Genomic DNA, 18,743 nt, shown 5'->3' with positions numbered 1-18,743 from the left:
TGCAGGCATCCCTAGGCCGGCACAGCTCATTGCCCTCCCATTCTTGTGTGAACGCATGCATGCAGGTTTTTTTGCCAGGTCCAGAGCACTGAGATTAGTGTGAGGGAGATTTAAAGAGCTATTAAATCTCCCATATATCCCCAGAGCTTCAGAACGAATTCAGATGCGGCTGGGTGGCATGCCCTTCTGCCCTAGGCCTGGGCCTTTGTGGCCTTCCCAAAAATAAGTGTGGTATTTGCCTGGACACAGGTGCATTTTATGAATTTGGGTACTTTTGTGCCCCTTAGTGCTCTATGGCTCAGCTTATGATAAGTGCCCTTGGAGCATAAAACACATAAGGCAATTTAGATGTTGCACCAAAAAAGATTGTCTATCCCCTTTCTTGGTATACACCATGTTTCGCTCCCCTTGCTGAGGGTCTGGGGTTGGTTCCCCTGGACCACAATCTACTCCCAGTGATTTATAGTAGCTTTTTCAACTAATATAATGTGGGTTACATATTATCATGTGGATTTGAATTAATAAGTGACCCCACATATGTTTATTTCAAAGTGCTATGATTATTCAAGATACTTGGGAAAATCCCCTTGATGGTAAAAGGGAATTTTGAGCAAGGTTGTTTGATGGCTTTGGAATACACTCAATAACTGTCTTAGTGTCACAATTCCCATTTCCTTGTCATTGATATTCTTATAGCTTGTTTACTCAAATGGATTTCAGAAGCCTATCTGGGATTCAGCTACGCGTAAAGAGACTGACTTGTCATATAATCCAGAGGAGAAAGATTGTCTTACTAATGTAATGTAGCAAGAACCATCTTGTTAGTCTTCAATTTGGCAAAAGAAAGGCTGTGTTTGTCTATTATATGTTTGGATAACTACTGTATAGTACTGTATAGTATTCTAATAGTATTTTAATAAACATATTATATGTAATGATACACAGACACATTTATGGGGAAATACTGCAGATAGGAACTCATGTATTATATTTACTGTATATAAATATGAGAAGCATTTCTTTAAAATATTGGGGTTCTCTAGGGACTTCTGATCCCTGAGCTATATCAACTCAATAATTATCCCTCATCATCCTCCCTACCTATCAGCCTGAGGGACCTGGGTTCATATTGATGTGTTTAACTCCTAAATACTGGGTTGAGGCCCAGGTTTATCGCTGTAATCAAAAGATGTGTTAAACCACATTCCAGTTTAATCATGCAACACCCTGGCTCTGAAATCACAAACAATGCCACGGTGTGTTGGTCTTATCTCTGGATCCAGGAACCCTTTCCTTCCGCACATTCACCCCTTCTCCTTTTCTTTTAATCTCTCTCTTTTTTCTTCTATGTGTATTTTCTTACATTTTGTTGTTCAGATATGTAGACAGTTAAAAGACATAAATAACAAATATGTAATAAAAATAGCTGAAGCTCAATATAATTTACAGTTTGTTGTACTCCATCTGTACTGAATGCAACAAACCAGTAAATACCATGATGGAAAAAGAACACTTTATGAAGTAATGGGAAAAAATTTGAACATTTTGGTGTCTGCTATTCATGACAGTCCAGCACAAACCAGGACCAGTGGGAGGCAAGTTCCCCAGTAGGTTAACCTTCTGGTCTTGGCATGTTATAACTAGTGTGTTAGATACAGGGAGCCTATAAAGAGTGACAACCATCAATATCACTTACTATTGTAATTGTATAGTATAATTACAGGTATGAGATACCTTATCTGGGAACCAGTTATCCAGAAAGTTTCAAATTATGAAAAGGCCATCTAAAAAAGATTAAAATTTTTAAAAATTATTTATTTTTTCTCTGTAACAATAAAACAGTACCTTGTACTCGATACTAACTAAACTGCATGAATCCATATTGGTGGCAAAACAATCCCATTGGGTTTATTTCATGTTTAATTGGTTTCTGGTTTGAAGATCCAAATTACTTGAAGCTCACTTATTCCAAAAATCCAAGGTCCCAAGCATTCAGGATTTCTGATTCTAAACCTGTTTAACACATTTTTTTTAAATGGCCTGCTTACTCTTACCTTTCTTGACCTCACCCAGACTCACTTCTGCCAATTGCAACTCTCTGCTTATGCAGAATGCTCAGGACCTAGGGTTTTCCGGATAAGGGATTTATCTGTAATTTAGATCTCCATAACTTAAACATTAAATAAACCAGTAGGATTGTGTTTCCCACAATAAGGATTAATTATATCTCAGCTGCGATCAAGTACAAGGTAATGTTTTATTACAACAGAGTAAAGGGAAAGTATTTTTAAAAATCCGAATTATTTGTTTATAATTGTTTATTTGTTTATGAGAGATAGCCTTTCCGTAGTTCGTAATTTCTGTATAACAGGTTTCCGGATAGCAGATCCCATACCTGTACGTGTTACATTCGGCTCTTTTACTCAGGTGGGGCCTTACTCGCTGTACTAGTGGAGAAAGGTAGTTCAAAAATGAAAAATTATTGGTGAACTTTGTATAAAGTACTTACGAAAAATGCTTTAGCTCCTAGTTGTTGCTCTGTGCTGCAACCAAATACAACTGCAAAAATCCAAAAATAGGAAAAAAAGCTCCAGCAGATTAACTGCAAAACATTTATTATGGGTAGTGGTAACACGACATGTTTCGGGTTAATACCCTTTATCAAGTGTACAAGTGAGAAAGGTAGTTAACCACATTGCATTACACACAAATCAGATCACTCAAATAAAATGATAAGTTTTTATTGACTGGATGGCATACAGTCTCTTGAGGTTGCTGAGCAGATGTTCACAATCACAAATCATTTCAGCAAATGCTTCAGACACTTCCGTCTACTAGTTGATATTCATGCAATTGCAGCTGTAGTGCTCACAACACCCCACAAGTAGTACTCACAGTCAGTGAAACTAGTCCCCAGTGCTAAGTAATGCTCACAGTGGTCCCTTACTCCAGGAATTTCCTATTCCTGAACCTGACCCATATACTGGCTGGTGACACCACAGGCTACTAAACTCCCCTCCTCATTGGAGCCTCTGGCTGCTCTACTAACTACCCCAATCCTGTCTCTTACTCCTGGAGTGACCTATTACAAATACTCCCTTGCACTTCCTTCTCCTACTGGAACCTTCCTATGTCTTAGGCACTTGAGCACCACCTTCTCCACCTCACAGGACATGTGCCCTTTCAAAGACTAGGGAACCCTGACACCCCCTCGCCAAACTACCAAGGGATATGCTCCCCCTCCCAACTGTAAAACATTTTGGCCAGTTTCATTTTTACACTGTTCCTTTAAATAAAGGTTGGCAAAACCTTTTTGCTTCTACACATGTATTATCCTTATTAATATAGTGCTAGCATATCGCACAGCAGTTACAGATGTTGTTCAGGTACTCTGCCCTGCTGGATTTTATAGTCTAAGTTTCCTACCACTGACAGACATGTATATAGCAACAGATTGATTATGTGCAATTAACCTACCATTGGGTTATGGTGCCCTGGTCACAATCAAAACCAGGACTCCAGCCCTGCAAAGCAAAAATGCTGACCATTGCACCCTCGTGCCACCCCAGTATGGGGCACAACATTATGCTATAGCTTCTTATTTTAAGTTTTGTTTTCCTACTTTAGTCTCACCAGTTCTATTCTAAGTAGTAGGAAGCTACCCACATAACACCAATATATTTTCAGTTGTAGTATGTCAGCATCTGACTTTTAAATATGTTAGGCCATCAATAGATATATAACTTTTTTAGGTTAATATCTTATACTTCTTATGCATAGAGAGATCAGATTCTATACATCTTTCCTGGTGGAGAGAGTTGTTTCGATTTCACATGTGCATTGGTTTATTTAAATACAGCAATAATATCCCTGAACAAATAAGATTATCAGAATGGGAAGCTGACAGACATTATTTGCATGAATATTGCACCCTCTTGTGGACATTAGAAAGATTGCCTTAGCATTTTTGTGGATTCTAAAGCTAAAGGCGGTTTTTGATTATCTTCTTTTTTGTGAATAAACTGTTTCATAGCTGTTCCTGTAAGAGGTAAACTGCACGGGAGCTTTTGTCGGATGGTGTCAGATCAACAGAAACACATCCTACAAGTCGAATGTAGTTGCATGGGTTTAAAAATAATGGAATGGATAGAAAAATTCTGACCCACAAAATCTCCAATGTAGTTTAGCACTAACTGAGCAACTCTACAGACTCACACAGCAATATAAAAAGTAATGCAATTTATAGTTTTTCAACTAGTTTTATTCTGCAGTTAAAGTGCACATAAACATATGCATATTGTCATCCATGCATGATTATCTGTTGGACATTAGAAATGATGATTAGGACAGATTATCTGCCATCAATATTGTTCATTTCTGCAGGGGTTATAATATTTCAGTTTTCCCCCCCCTTATCTGTACACGTACTTAAATTTGTGCTTAACTGTGGGCAGTGCCAATTACTGACCATGCACCCCTTACTGCATCCTCATACTTTTTTCTTCATCCCTTCATACCTGGCCAATATTAAACTCCTGAACCACTAGCAATAACTGACCAGACACAAATGTATTGTTTTGGGATGACATGCCCACCTCCTTGCATGTTTACTTCACCTCCATTTAATCCCCAAGTGCTCACATCTCCTTATTCGTCGCCTACTCAACTTCCTGAACCCTACTGGCTAACACACACTAACAAGCCTATCCCCCTCATCTCCAGAAGCATCCACCTCAGGCAAAACCCCTAGGGTAGGAGGGTAGGGCTGCAAAAACAAAATGTGCCTGCTTCTCCCTAACGGTCCAACTTAGAGTCCTCCACAGCTCCACCCCTTGGCCAATAACCTGCCAGTTAACAATTAACCACTTCCTTAGGTACAGCCAATCCCTAAGCTCTGTTCTGTCCCTCTTACTTCTATCCACTGTTGTACTTATGTTTGCCAAATTTTCTGGAAAAAAATGGCCTTCATATATTTTTATCTTTCTGTCATATTAGTATATTAGCATGAAGCAGAATTTTTACAGGCCAGGTGACCAAGTTTCACTGCCCGCTCTTTGGGGCTTCTGTAACCCAGTGTGATTTTTTTGGTCAAGTCTCCATTTTAGGTTCAGCGTGTGGTCAGGGACCCCTTAGCTTATAACAAGGTTACAAACACCAATGGATACAGCAAAAAACATTGCTTTTCTAAGTCTTTGTCACCCTAGGGAGACTGGACTGGGTGGGTTTTTTGGGCCAAGGCCCCATTTGAGGGTCAGTATGTGGTCAGGGACCCCTTAGCTTATAATAAGGTTACAAACACCAACGGGTACAGCAAAAAACATCGCTTTTCTCTCTCACACCCTCATGTGAGCAGAGAGCAGTATTATTAGGAGAGAGGAAAAAGTATTTGCTGCAGTGCTTTTAATGTTTAAACAGTATTGTGGGTCCCTTGGCCTGTTTCAAGAGGAAATTCTGATGCTGAGAGCACAAGTGCACATCTTGCCTTTCCTCTGCCCTTTTTGTGGGCTAAATTTGAATGTCCTTACAAGTCTTTGCTTTTATTCTAAAAAAAATTCTATTAATCTCAGGGTTGATGTACTCATGCTCTGTGTTGTTTTTCTGATGTTGCTCAGCACAGAAAAGAATGTGAATGGTGAATTCCATATGACAGCAGCACCATAGTGATGGGTTACAGCCATTCAGTGCCCAGTAATACAGCAGGAATGTACAAACAATAAGACGTAATCATGTTTTTACACATTTAATTAAACAAATTCATAATACATATAAAAAATATAATTATCCTTACTATTAATGCTAGGTGCAGCTGATCTACATTGCTATAAGAGTTTGCTCATAAACTCTTAATAATTTGTTGGGTGTCTTTTTGGTATCACTCATAAAGCTGCATTGGGTTATGTGGGTTACCCTTTAGACTCCTTTACTCTAATGGGGACCCCTGCATACAGTGAAGGCCATGTGTGCAACAGATGTGGTACACTTTACTCTGGATGCGTGTCAGTTGTTCTTAGACAAACAAAAATAGGCAGCATGGCTGCTTCAATAGTTGGAAACGTAAAAACAAAAGGTTACCAAACAGACATGGCTCATACTCACAGTGACTGCCACTTTTACCCCTTGCAGGTCCGACTGACAGGGAATACAACTACCCTAACCCCAGGCTGGTATTGTATAAAACACAAAAGCTTTGCTACATGCACCCCACTATTTGTGCTACTACAGGCATTCAGTGTAGGCACATTAGCCCAAACACTGGCGTGTTCATATACACCCAGACCATTTACCAGCTTTGCTTTTACCAGCACTGAAAAGAATGGTTGTCCTAATAGAATGTTATTGAAAGAATTTTCAGTATAGGGGGCAGATTTATCAAAATGTGAGTTTAGAGCTTAATACATAAAAACTCACCCACATTCTATTCATTCCTAAGGGATTTGTAGAAGTGTTTTTATTAATGGGTGTACTCCTAAATAGAAAATGGTCATTTTGAAAATTAAGGGCCGCCTCCTGGGATCATAAGATTCACAGTGCACACAAACAAGCCAAGGCACACATACATGCTAGGCCCCATCAGCCAATTAATGGGCATAGTTCTGCCTTTTACACTGACATTTCTTCCTGTTACAGTTAGAGCTGCATTGTTGCCTGTCATGTGATCTCTGAGGGAACACACAGCCCATCACTAAATGGATCAAGGGAAAAGATGTAAATGGGCAATATTTACTGAAATATATATGTAGGGATCCATAGGGTTAACTAGCCCCTATGGCTTTAAACCCTGCAGCTTCCTGGTTTTGTGCTGTTACTGGGCAAAGACCCATGTATCAGTTTTGAGTTCATATGTGTGATTATTGGTTAACAGGGAGACCACTCCCTTGGCACTCTGATATAGTGCTTAGCAGGGGGGTCTGTCTCTTTGGCTGCCTGTGTTCTCAAGGGAAGCAGCACTGTGCTGGAGGCAAAGGAACTAGGCCCCAGTAAAGCCATGTGCCCCAGAGTGTGTCAGCCACTCTGGTGAAGTCGGGGACAGGGACCCCGTGAATGAGGACCAGTTAGATAGCAAGTTTTGTGGAGCACTTTCTAGGAAAGTGAGATAGTGAGGGAAGAGAGCACCAGCAGTTTGGCTCAGAGGAAAGTAGCTGTGGGAGTACCTTCCAGACAGGCACTGTTGCCTTAGTGTAGGGCCACGGTTTAGACCTAGGAGGCAGGTAGTTTGAACCCTGATCCAAAGTTGCCGTGGGGCCTGAGGAGTGTGGTATCCAGCTGACTGTTCCACAGAGTGAGCAACTGAACTGGTGGCACTGATCCTGCCCAGGCTCAAGGGGAGTTGGAGGGAGCGGGTGTGCACCCTCTCTGTGCTGTCCTCAGAGACTGCTATGCCAACTGAGGTGTGAGTATATTGCATAACCCTGCAAGTTGCTTGTTGCTGAAAATAAACCAGTTCTACTGTTAAACTGCAAGAACCTTCTGGCGCCCATTTGTTATTCTGCACTGCACACAGCTACAGTGGGTTGTAGTTGCACTACACCATAGCTCCGTTTGGTTACTTCCACATAGCGAAGGCCCATCCTGAAGGACTGAGTCGCATGTACCCCATGCTCTAGGCCTATCTAGCCGTGCTGTTGGCTTGTTACAGCCAAGAAAGGGTTACATATATATTTCAGTTTGGTGAGATTCTTTAACAGGTCACTTAACATAAATTAAACTATCTGTTGGTTAAGTATTCATTCTGGGGGTTTCCTTTATGTTTTGAGTAATTTCAATGATAAACGTGCTGCTAGCAACAAACAGTGACAACTATGTGCCCATTGAGCCTGCTCAGATAAATTGGGGTGGCCATGGGGCCTGCTGTACGGGAGTCCCCCCTCACCACTGATGTAGCGGTAGCCACCACAAACAAGCTAGTAGCTCACACTTCGCCCTCTAGAAGATTTCTTTTTGGTGGGGGGGGGGGCTGTTATAGTTACACCACTGTTTGGCATGTAAATATTACCTTTAAGTCTCTAGACCCATGGAGAGATTTAGCAAAATTCCAGCATAAAATCCCCTTCCTTTTTATAAGAAACTTCTATACTGTATGGCTTAATTTAAATAGTGGTGCTTTTGGTGTTCTGCTGGCGTGGAAATTTATGGTGAAGTTTTTTGTAGTGATAATTAAGAGCTGCTCACTCTGACAGGGATTGGAGGCACTGCCAAAAGGCAAACTTGTGAAAAGGGGACTATGAAAAGAATGGGCTAAAGAGGGTTGAAATAAGATTGTTATTATCAGGGGGTTGAACGGTTGATGTGGTGTAAATGGCCATGGAGTAAAAAGTGAATGGCTTATGGAGCAAGGGAGAATAGAGGGGAGAACAGCACAAAGAGTGGAGAGGGGATATGAAGATCAATAACACAGAAGCAGAAGGTGAAAAAACTGAAAAGCAGAGGTAAAAAAAAACCTTTTTTTTAACAGGATAAATGCATATTGGTAAAACCAGGCTGACAGGAGGCACCACAAAACATCATTTCAGCAGTAGTTGGTAATTGCTGGGGGTTTAGGCTTGGGTGGAAGGTGTTGTCATCTACAGTGGTGGGCCCTTGAGGGCAAGTTCTCTGGTGGGCTTTAAGTACCCCAGTCTGATGCTACCTCTGTAAAAGAGAGCTTTACAAACAAGAAGACCCTTAATCCTTTTTAACAAGTAATTGCATTACAGTGTTTTACCCAGTGGAAGATGCTAAATCCATGTTGCCAAATGTGGCTGATATTTTAGGTGCATGTACATTAAGAATTGTGAAGAAATAAAACAGTAGCTCCTTTGAAGGTATCATTTGTTCAAGCCCTTTAAATTAATTAAAAACCTTTATACCTCTCTCAACTGAATGGTTGTAAAGACACAAAGGATGAACCACATCATGTGCTAATTGAACATCTTTTGCGTAGGTCCCAATTATTATAGTCTCTAGAGTTAATTAATTGGTCAATAATAACATGGAAAATATTTGTTTCCGAAAAAAACATGTTTACAAGCAGTGGTAGTATTGAAAAGCCATTCAATCAAATTCTTCACATTCCTTTTTTTGTACCACTAATTAAAACTGAGAACAGGTATGTGAAAAGTCATCATGTCAGATTCATAGTTTGTGCCATTACACTATATATAAGGTGATGAGCCAACATCTGAGGCACATTCAGCTGACCGTCACAACAACATGGAGATGATATCTGCCAGTAAGGTTATCCTATTCTACCTAAGCACTTACGCCATCTTTTTCATTTCCTCTGTCTATTCTGCAGAGAACACTGGAAACAGTATGGAAAACCAAGAGAATGATGATGGCTTACTAAAGGTAAGATGGCAAATATGAAAACTATCATTACACGGCATTATGTATAGTTACTTTGCATGAAATTCTGTATTGACCTTTGCTTTATTCTTCCCCTCTGCTATATTATTCTCTTTAAATGTTGTCTGACTACACTAACTTTAATAGAATGTATATACAGGTAAGGAATCCGTTATCTGGAAACCCATTACACCCAATACACATTTTTAAAAATGATTTTCTTTTTCTCTGTAATAATAAAACAGTAGCTTGTACTTGATCCCAAACTAAGATATGATTAATCCTTATTGGAAGCAATACAATTCTATTGGATTATATAATTTATGCTTAAATTATTTTTTAGTAGACTTAAGGTACAGAGATCCAAATTACGGGAAAGCTACCTTATCCAAAAAACCTCAGGTCCCCAGCATTCTGGATAACTTATCCCATATAACCACATGATTACAGACTACAAGGTTTCCACATGCAAAGCTTTGCTTAATGTTTTATTTAGTTAGTTTTAGTTAGTTGTGTATGTAGAAGCTGTAATACAACACTTCCACACATTTCTCCACCCAAATTCCCAGTAAGCAAACCTACCGCAATGTGTCCTTGGTTCTAGGCCTCCATTACGCTGCACCATTTTGTTAGGCAAGGCACAATGTCTAAATAAGATGAAGTGGAGAAATGTGCAGAAGTATACTAGCAAAATTATTTTAACCCATAATCCTTTTATTGCTTTAACTTTACCCCCTCTTTCTGGACCTGAGGTTTAAGGCAGAGATAATGCCACAGGTTCAGATTTATCAAAACTACAAGGAATTATTTATTAACGGTTGTTTATCTCCCCCTGCAATTTATTCTCACAATTTTCTTTGCACTAATCATGCAAATTTTTTATATTTATTAAGTGAAAAGAAAATACGAAAAAGTCTAATATAAAACTTCAGCATATCATACATATTGGCCCCTAACCAATGGCCAACACTTTTGTAGCAGTTTTGTAGCAGTTAAAACATGGCAATGATGGAATTGGCTTATGGTCTGCAATATATACTGAAATATAACTTACATCAATTTAATTGCTGAAAATTAATGTCATTATCAATGCTATTTTACAGCCCACAGATGATATTCAAAACCCAAGAACAATTAACTCTGAGGAACTCCAGTACTGGAAGTCTAATATCCAAAATGAACTAGATTCCCTCCTGGCATACAAATATAACAATTTACCACTGCAGAGTGAGAGGCTGGTTTTAGAAGAGAGGGATAATAAACCTGCTGCTAATCTACCTCTGCGGTTTGGAAGAGGTTCTGAAGATGGGATAACTAGAAGCATCCCAAACCTACCACAGCGATTTGGGAGATATGTTCCTGCAAAGGCTAATATCCCATCTTTAGCCAATTTGCCTCAGAGGTTTGGCAGATCAAGCCAAGGTGGGCGTTACGTACAGTCTCTTGCCACACTACCACAGAGATTTGGAAGGGAAACACCCCTACAAAGATTACAATATGGAATGAAGCCTTACCTGCAAGAAGTAAGAAGCCCTGATGATGACAGGTAGAGTAACCAAAGCCCATAACTAAAACTAATTCCTATTTAGTCCATGCAATGATACTAGTGCAACTTGCACATTTAGCAATGATACAGTTTTGTACATTGTTACTCACATTTTTAGAAGGAAAAACTCATATGTTTTTATGCAAATCTAAGAATTCATATAATGTAAAGAACATCTGATTACAGATGCACACATGTGGGATTATTAGACTATCTCCAACAACATATCATCTGATGTTCAAGCCTTTGTGCTGAGGGTTTTTGAAAAATATATATATTTATTGTATTTACTTATTATAACACTTGTCCTCCCTGTGTGTAATTTTGGATTTTGTAAGATTGTACAGTGCTCCGTACCCTTGTGGCGCTTTATAAATAAAGTTATACATACATACATACATACATACAAAAATGCCTCTTGTGCTGCTTATTTTAGGACAAAATAACAAGGTGACAGATATGTCAAAAATCATTCTGGATTTATTGATTCCTATTAACAAAAAGATTTTGGAATGTATTCCAAACGATGGATCCGCCTATGGATGGCACTAGGACAACTTGGAACAATTTGTTCTTAATCATTATGAACAATACTGAATTTATTTGCAATCAATGTTCACAAAAACTTGAATTCAATGCACATGATCCACATCTAATTCACTAAATTAACAGGGAGAAAAACTTTAAATAGAAAATGCTCATTACTCGTAGCCGTGTACTGGATTTGGCATCCCAAACTAATAGTTATTTACCCTGGTTTTGGATAATAAATCCCGAAGGTGCAGGCAATCGTAAATTAAAAAATATTTATGGATTCAATCCAATGGGCCAATCAAATTAAACAGCCAGTTACTGTAGATCTAATAGAGGCCAGTAGCAGAAAAACATAGTGTTAGGTGTGCATAAGGGAAATGTGCAAATGATTCCGTAATGTCATGTTAACAAAATAGATATACCCAGTTTACATAATGCAGAATATGTTACATTGTTGGGAGTCATGCAACGAGCTAAAACACTGGGTCAAATAATTTTTACTGCATATCTACCAAGGTTTTGTCCCTATTCAATGGAATAAAATTACTAATGACAGGTTGACATTTTCATAAGGGTTTTGGACAGTTAAAATTTGTGTCCCAATATACTGTCCACTAGCCAATGGCTGCTCTCCACATATTGTTGCTCAGCACTATCCAATTTCTCTTGGTGGTACAGTGGAAGGTGTACTCCAACAACATTTAGATAGCCACTAGTTACCCAGGCTGTATCAAAAGTCAAATAACGGATATATAAAATTGCATTCTCATTAAATATATAGAAGGACCTCTTTATAATTTTTTTTCCCCATTTTTGCCTTGAGTACAGGTTACAGCGTTTGAGTTATAGTTATGAGAAAAAACTGCAGATCTAACCAGAAACCCATGTGACCTGAAGATACTCAGTTTGAAGATGTCCCCATTACCAGAGAGTGAGAATCTAACTGAAAACAACATTCAACATCGTCGCCCTCCTGTGCATCCCCTTATATCCCCCTGTAAAGTTCTCTGATCTCAGCATCCTGATGTGTGTATCCATTTTGTGTGCAGCAATATAACATCATTATTTACATTAAAAGACAAAATGTAAAAAAAATTGCATTTGCACTTAAGATGTAAAAAAAAATAAACTATTGAAAAAGTAAATCAAGAGCTATGTTTTTTAACATTTTGGGCATAAAATACTTTATATATCTGTAAAAAAAACAAAACAAAACCCTAAAGCTAGAATCAAATAAAGTATCACTGAAACTATAAGCAATGCACACAACAGGAAATGTCTATTTGCACTCAGGGTACTAGTGAATACACTGTACATTTAGCTATACCTCTCACATTATCCTATTACACATTTTACAAAAATATTTTGCAAAGTTGCCTACACTAGGGGATACTTTAGGATGCATTGCCTTAGCTATACTTCCTAGAGGAATATATATATACATTCCCAGCTATGGCCAACACTGGCATAGAACTACACGATAGAAGCACCACAATGCTAGCCGCTTGCCAAGCGCAGCCTATCACTTGTGCTGGAGTTGGGGTGGCTGGCTTCTTGTACTTAATGCTTTTATGAGAACATTTACAAAAACTTTAATAAAATGAAAATGCTTCCTTCATGTATATAGAAAAAACGCTTAGTTACTTCATTTTTTTCTCGTTATGCAAAAAATTTATTTTTTGCAAAAGAATATGCAGTACGCATAAAAAGACAATTATGCTTGAAAATTTTAAAATGAAAAGTGGAAGAGTAGGGATAGGTTCAACTACAGAAATCAAAAACATAACATAAGACTATAACAGAAGACACACCTGAAACACCTGTCAGTAGGATTTATTTATTGTTTTGGTTTGGATTACAAAATCTAGTAAAATTAAAATTATATTTAAATTCTTTTTTTTTACTCACTGATAGTACTGCATTTGGAGTCATTTACAGTAAGTTAGGTTGAAAAAAGACACACATCCATAGAGTTCAACCTTCATATCTATATACCTGTCTAACTGTTATTTGATCCAGATGAAGGCAAAAAAAGCCTGTCTGAAGCCTCTCTAATTTACCTCAGGCCTCTTTAATTTACCTAAGACTCCAAGGGGCTGATTTACTAAGACACGATTTCGAATCCGAATTGGAAAAATTCCGATTGGAAACGAACATTTTGTGACTTTTTCGTATTTTTTGCGATTTTTTCGGCGTCTTTACGATTTTTGCGTAAAAACGCGAGTTTTTCGGCGTCTTTACGATTTTTGCGTAAAAACGCGAGTTTTTCGGCGTCTTTCCGAAAGTTGCGCAAAGTCGCGATTTTTTCGTAGCGTTAACACTTGCGCGCAAAGTCGCGCCTTTTTTGTAGCGTTAAAACATAAAAGGCGCGACGGTTCGCGCAATTTTAAACCTATGAAAACATCGTGACTTTGCGCAACTTTCGTAATGGCTATGAAAAACTCGCGTTTTTACGCAAAAATCGTAAAGACGCCGAAAAACTCGCGTTTTTACGCAAAAATCGTAAAGATGCCGAAAAAACTCGCGTTTTTACTCAAAAATCGTAAAGACGCAAAATTACCGATCATTACAAAAAAAACGCAATCGGACGCATTCGGCCCGTTCGTGGGTTAGTAAATGTGCCCCCAAGAGTCAAACCAGTCCCTTCATCTACTTCTAGAATTCATCTAGAATGGCAAATACCCAGTGACTAACTCTGGAAAGTTTAACAACCCTGGAATTAATACTTAAATAATGGCATCAGTTTAAATATAAACCAATTAAATGTAATGGGTGGCTAGGCTATTGGTGGCTCCGCCCACTTGTTCTAACCCTGAATATGTAGTCAGCCAGTGACTGACTGTGCAAAGTTTGGGAACCCTCACATAAATAGTATGAGAAAGGCAGCATTTTAAATTTAAACCACAGAAATTAAATTCGTGAAGTCTGATTAGCTGTTGGTGGCTCCGTCCAATTTTTAAACCCTAAAAATGCAGTCCCCTAGTGACCAACTGTGAAAAGTTTGGGGACCCTGTTGTTAATACTGTTAGAATGGCAGCAGGTTGAATTTCCCCATTAAGAGTCAATAGTTAACATCTGATTGGCTGTTGGTGGTTCCATCCACTTTTTCTAAATCTGAAACTTAGTTACCTGGTGACTAGCTCTGCAAAGTTTGGGGACCTTAGTATTAATATTTAAAGAATGGCAGCAGTTTAAATTTAAACATGTGAAGTCTATAGGTGAAATCTGATTGGCTGTTGTTGGCCCCGCCCACTTTTCTAAACTTGGAACATAGTCACCAAGCGACAAACTGTGCAAAGTTTGGGGACCCTGACATTAAACATGTGAGAATGGCAGCAGTTAAAATTTCCCCACTGAAAACAATGAAAGAAATGTGATTGGCTTTTGGTGGCCCCGCCCACTTTTTCTAACCTTGAGTACGAAGTCACGCAGTGACTGACTGTGCAAAGTTTGGGAACCCTGGCACCTAACCAATAAAATTCAATAGGTGAAATCTGATTGGCTGTTCATGGCTTCGCCCACTTTTCAAAACTAAAACTGCAGTCCCCTAGTGACCAACCGTGAAAAGTTTGGGGACCCTGGGGTTAATACTATAAGAACAGCAGGAGGTTGAATTTCCCCATTAAAAGTCAATAGGTAAGATCTGATTGGCTGTTGGTGGCTCCCCCCACTTTTTAAAAAAAAAACCCCTTTGAATACATAATCACCCAGTGACTGACTGTGCAAAGTTTGGCATCAAACCAATAAAATCAATAGATGAAATCTGATTGGCTGTTGGTGGCCCCGTCCACTTTTTCAAAACTAAAACTGCAGTCCCCTAGTGACCAACTGTAAAAAGTTTGGGGACCCTGGGGTTAATACTATGAGAATAGAAGCAGGTTGAATTTTCCCATTGAAAGTCAATAGGTAACATCTGATTGGCTGTTGGTGGCTCTGCCCACTTTTTCTAACCTTGAACCGCAGTTACCTGGTGCCTAACCATGCAAAGTTTGAGGACCCCGGTGTTATTACTGTGAGAATGGCAGCAGGTTGGATTTCCACCAAGTCAATGGGTAAAATCTGATTGGCTGTTCACAGCTCCGCCCACTTTTGGGCATCCAGCAATCATTATATTTTCATTCAGGCTGAGCCCATGACTGTGTGATTCAAGTTTGGGGAGTGTAGCCTCAAAGCTGTAAGATTGGCAGCAGTTTCAATTTTCCCATAAAAGTCAATGGGTGAAATTTGATTGGCTGTTGCTGGCCCCTCCCACTTTGGGGTCACCCAACAAAAGTCGCTGTTTGATTTGGGGTGAAATTATTTATGTTATTCAAGTTTGGGGATGTAGCTTCCAAGCAGTAAGTGCGGCAGCAGTTTGAAAATCTTCCCTGTCAAAGTCAATGGGAAAATTGCAGTGTTCGGAGCGGCGCCACAAAAAGACGGGGGGCGGGATCGCTTAGAAAAGCACAAGCAACCTGCTCCACTATAGGGCTAAGATGTGTGGGGAGTTTGGGTGCTGTACCCCTAAAACTGTAGGAGGAGTAGCATTTAGAAAATGGGGGGCGCTAAGAAGAAGAAAAAGCGGAAGAAGCGGAAGAATAAGCCAAAGTCAAAGAACAGTCTGTGGGGTTTTCAAGCTAACATAATTATTGAATTATGCTTGTCAGGAAGTTTATTTCATTGATCTAAAGAGGTATGAAATTATGTAACTAGTGCATCAACTTATAACCCGGATCCTACTACCCGAACAGTAAAGCACAGCCTGAGACACACAGTTCAACGGTCAGACATTTCAAAATGTGCCTGGAAGCCTATTTAGTGCCTAGATCTTAAAGGTAAATGTGGGAAATGTCATATTTACCAGTTGAAAGCAATGGAAGTGTAATTAAAACAATAGGGAAAGAGATAGAAAAAAAAATAAAATTGCCAGGGAAGATTAAAAAAAGGGAAAAAGTCAAACTCAAGTTTCGAACTTAAATCTTGACCACAGATTCATTTACAGGTTAAATCTTTCCAATAAAAGACATTAAATGGATATAAAGTTGGTTTATTTAGCTTACTTTTTAAAGTGTAACAAATGTAGTGACAACTTGTATTAATGGTCTTATTTCAATATAAATCTGTATCATGGATTATCTAGGCAGACAGATAACCTTTTTATATGAAGGGGCCATGTTACTGTGTTTGCTGGGTCTGAGGATTCCAAGTTGTGTTTTTACATTTAGTAAACTGACAGTGGTTTCTGTCCTAGATATTTGCAAAAAACACTGTAGCTGCACATTTACATTTAGAAGTTAGCAGTATTAAGACAAATCTCTGATAGGTAAGAAAATGGTGGCTAAACACTGCACTGCGTATGGGCACTAAGTTCTGTCACTTGGCAGCCTGGCAGTTATCTTTGCTCTGCAGCTGCTGATGACATCACAATTGGCAGCCTGACAAACATCTCTACTCTGTAGCTATTGTGACATCACAATGGTTGGTGATGTGCTGAGGACTCACAGATCACCAGTCATTTTTCTCTACGTTTGCCTCAAGAGTGGAAGCACATCTGTGCCAAGCTCTTGAAAGTAAATTTAGAGAATGCAATCTTTAGCAATAAATATTCCTGAAACACAAATTCCAACTATGAATATACAGAAAGAAAAAAAACCAGTAATATTAAGGAAAAAGAAAAACAGAAAAAAGCCAAATTCTAGTAAGTTACTAAAGTTTCGCTAGGAATAGAATTAAGTGTAAATGATAGTACAGGTATTGGACCCCTTATCCGGAAACCCATTATCCAGAAAGTTCTGAATTACGGAGGCCATCTCCCATAGACTCCATTGTAATCAAATAATTCACATTTTTAAAAATGGTTCCTTTTTCTCTGTAATAATAAAACAGTAACTTGTACTTGATCTCAACTAAGATATACTTAATCCTTATTGGAGGCAAAACAATCCTATTGGGTTTAAGTACTGCTTAAATAATTTTTTTTGTAGACTTAAGGTAGGCAATCCCAATTACAGAAAGACCCCTTATCCGGAAAACCCCAGGTCCCGAGTATTCTGCTCCCATACCTGTATCCTATGCTAGATACACTGTGGTGGTTTCTTACTGTGATCCAGATTTTTTTGAGCTAAAAATAATTAATTTGAATTATGATTTCTAAACTCAAATTTTTCAATAAAAGTCAATGGAAACTGTCCTAAACAAAATTGTAACTATTTATTCGAAAACTTGTCACGCTCGTAAACCTATTAAAAATGATGAGTAAAACATGAATTTCAGGAATTTCAGTTTTTTTCATGGTATTATTCTATAGGAATGTTTATTCAGATTTTGTAATAAATAAACAAAGTGGGAAAAATACGAGCATTTCACAAATACAACAGAAAATAACTAGTACTTATTATTTGTCTTCCGATAGAAATAGAATGCTAAATAAATTATAATAGAAGCTAATAAAACATACATTTATGGCTAAAATCATCCTAATGATTGTAATTAAGTGGATGTAATGATGGACATTTAGTACCTCTTAATTTCCAGCTGTAACTGTATGAGGCTCTCTAAGGCTTGTACGTACACATATATACTCTAGTTATTAATGACTGCTGTTAATCAATATACTTCTTATTGCTCCAAACGTATAATTGCCCAAGGGGCTAATATAATTATTGATTGCAAAGTTATTATTCATAGATATAACAATGCAAGTTGCATTGTGATTTATACAGGCATACAATATATATTTCTTTATAATTTGCTATTTAATATAGCAGAGGGACAATAGCTTCTATTCTAATAAAATGATGCCATCCCAACATATTGGGTGCATTTTGACACATTATTGTACCAGTCTTAACTCCTCCTGGCGGGCACAATCACACTGCATTATGGGTTAAAAAAAAGGAGCGTTGTCTCCAAAATTTCACTTTCCACACTGCACTTACCCTCTTTTCCTCCATTATTAGTAAGTATTTAAATATAATGCACAAATGCACACAGTCTTCTCTTGTACAGAGCTGTGAAATATGTTGCCATTGTTCTTTATAATGGTGCAAAAAAGTATTTATTTGATATAAGTAATGATAACTCTAGAAAAAGAGACTAAAGAAAGATTTCATGTTCTTTCAGCTTTGGAACGGATCATGGCTAAAATGCTGCCTTCATTACTTTTCCGGTTCTTCTTCAGTAGCAGCAACGAATATTACTATGTTAAATATTTCCTTGGAGCAATTGTTGGATGGTTTATCGGCGCCGGTAAGAAATAAATTCAAGGGATGAAGGGAGAGAATCATAAAATATTATACATATAATGGGGGTAAGGTATGCGTTACCCAATCTAATTCTTACTTCTCTTTCCCTAGCAATA

The 18,743-nt window shown here is 38.4% G+C and overlaps 1 protein-coding gene across 2 annotated transcripts; it reads left to right on the top strand.

Moving 5' to 3' along the window:
• Nucleotides 1-6,675: 6,675 nt before the first annotated feature.
• Nucleotides 6,676-12,510, top strand: npvf (neuropeptide VF precursor). 2 transcript variants are annotated; one of them, XM_031904124.1, is made up of 4 exons: nt 6,676-6,705; nt 9,275-9,327; nt 10,428-10,870; nt 12,233-12,509. In XM_031904124.1, exons 2-4 carry the CDS (start codon nt 9,292-9,294, stop codon nt 12,276-12,278), a joined length of 525 nt encoding a protein of 174 aa, XP_031759984.1. In that variant the 5' UTR covers nt 6,676-6,705; nt 9,275-9,291; the 3' UTR covers nt 12,279-12,509. The 2 variants fall into 2 exon arrangements, with proteins under 2 accessions (XP_031759984.1, XP_004915743.2); XM_004915686.3 differs by lacking the exon at nt 6,676-6,705 and having other exon boundaries at nt 9,183-9,327; nt 12,233-12,510.
• Nucleotides 12,511-18,743: the final 6,233 nt, after the last annotated feature.

This window comes from Xenopus tropicalis, chromosome 6 (genome assembly GCF_000004195.4).
Source record: "Xenopus tropicalis strain Nigerian chromosome 6, UCB_Xtro_10.0, whole genome shotgun sequence".
NCBI classification, from domain to species: Eukaryota; Metazoa; Chordata; class Amphibia; order Anura; family Pipidae; genus Xenopus; species Xenopus tropicalis.
This window is presented reverse-complemented; position numbering and strand designations above follow the sequence as displayed.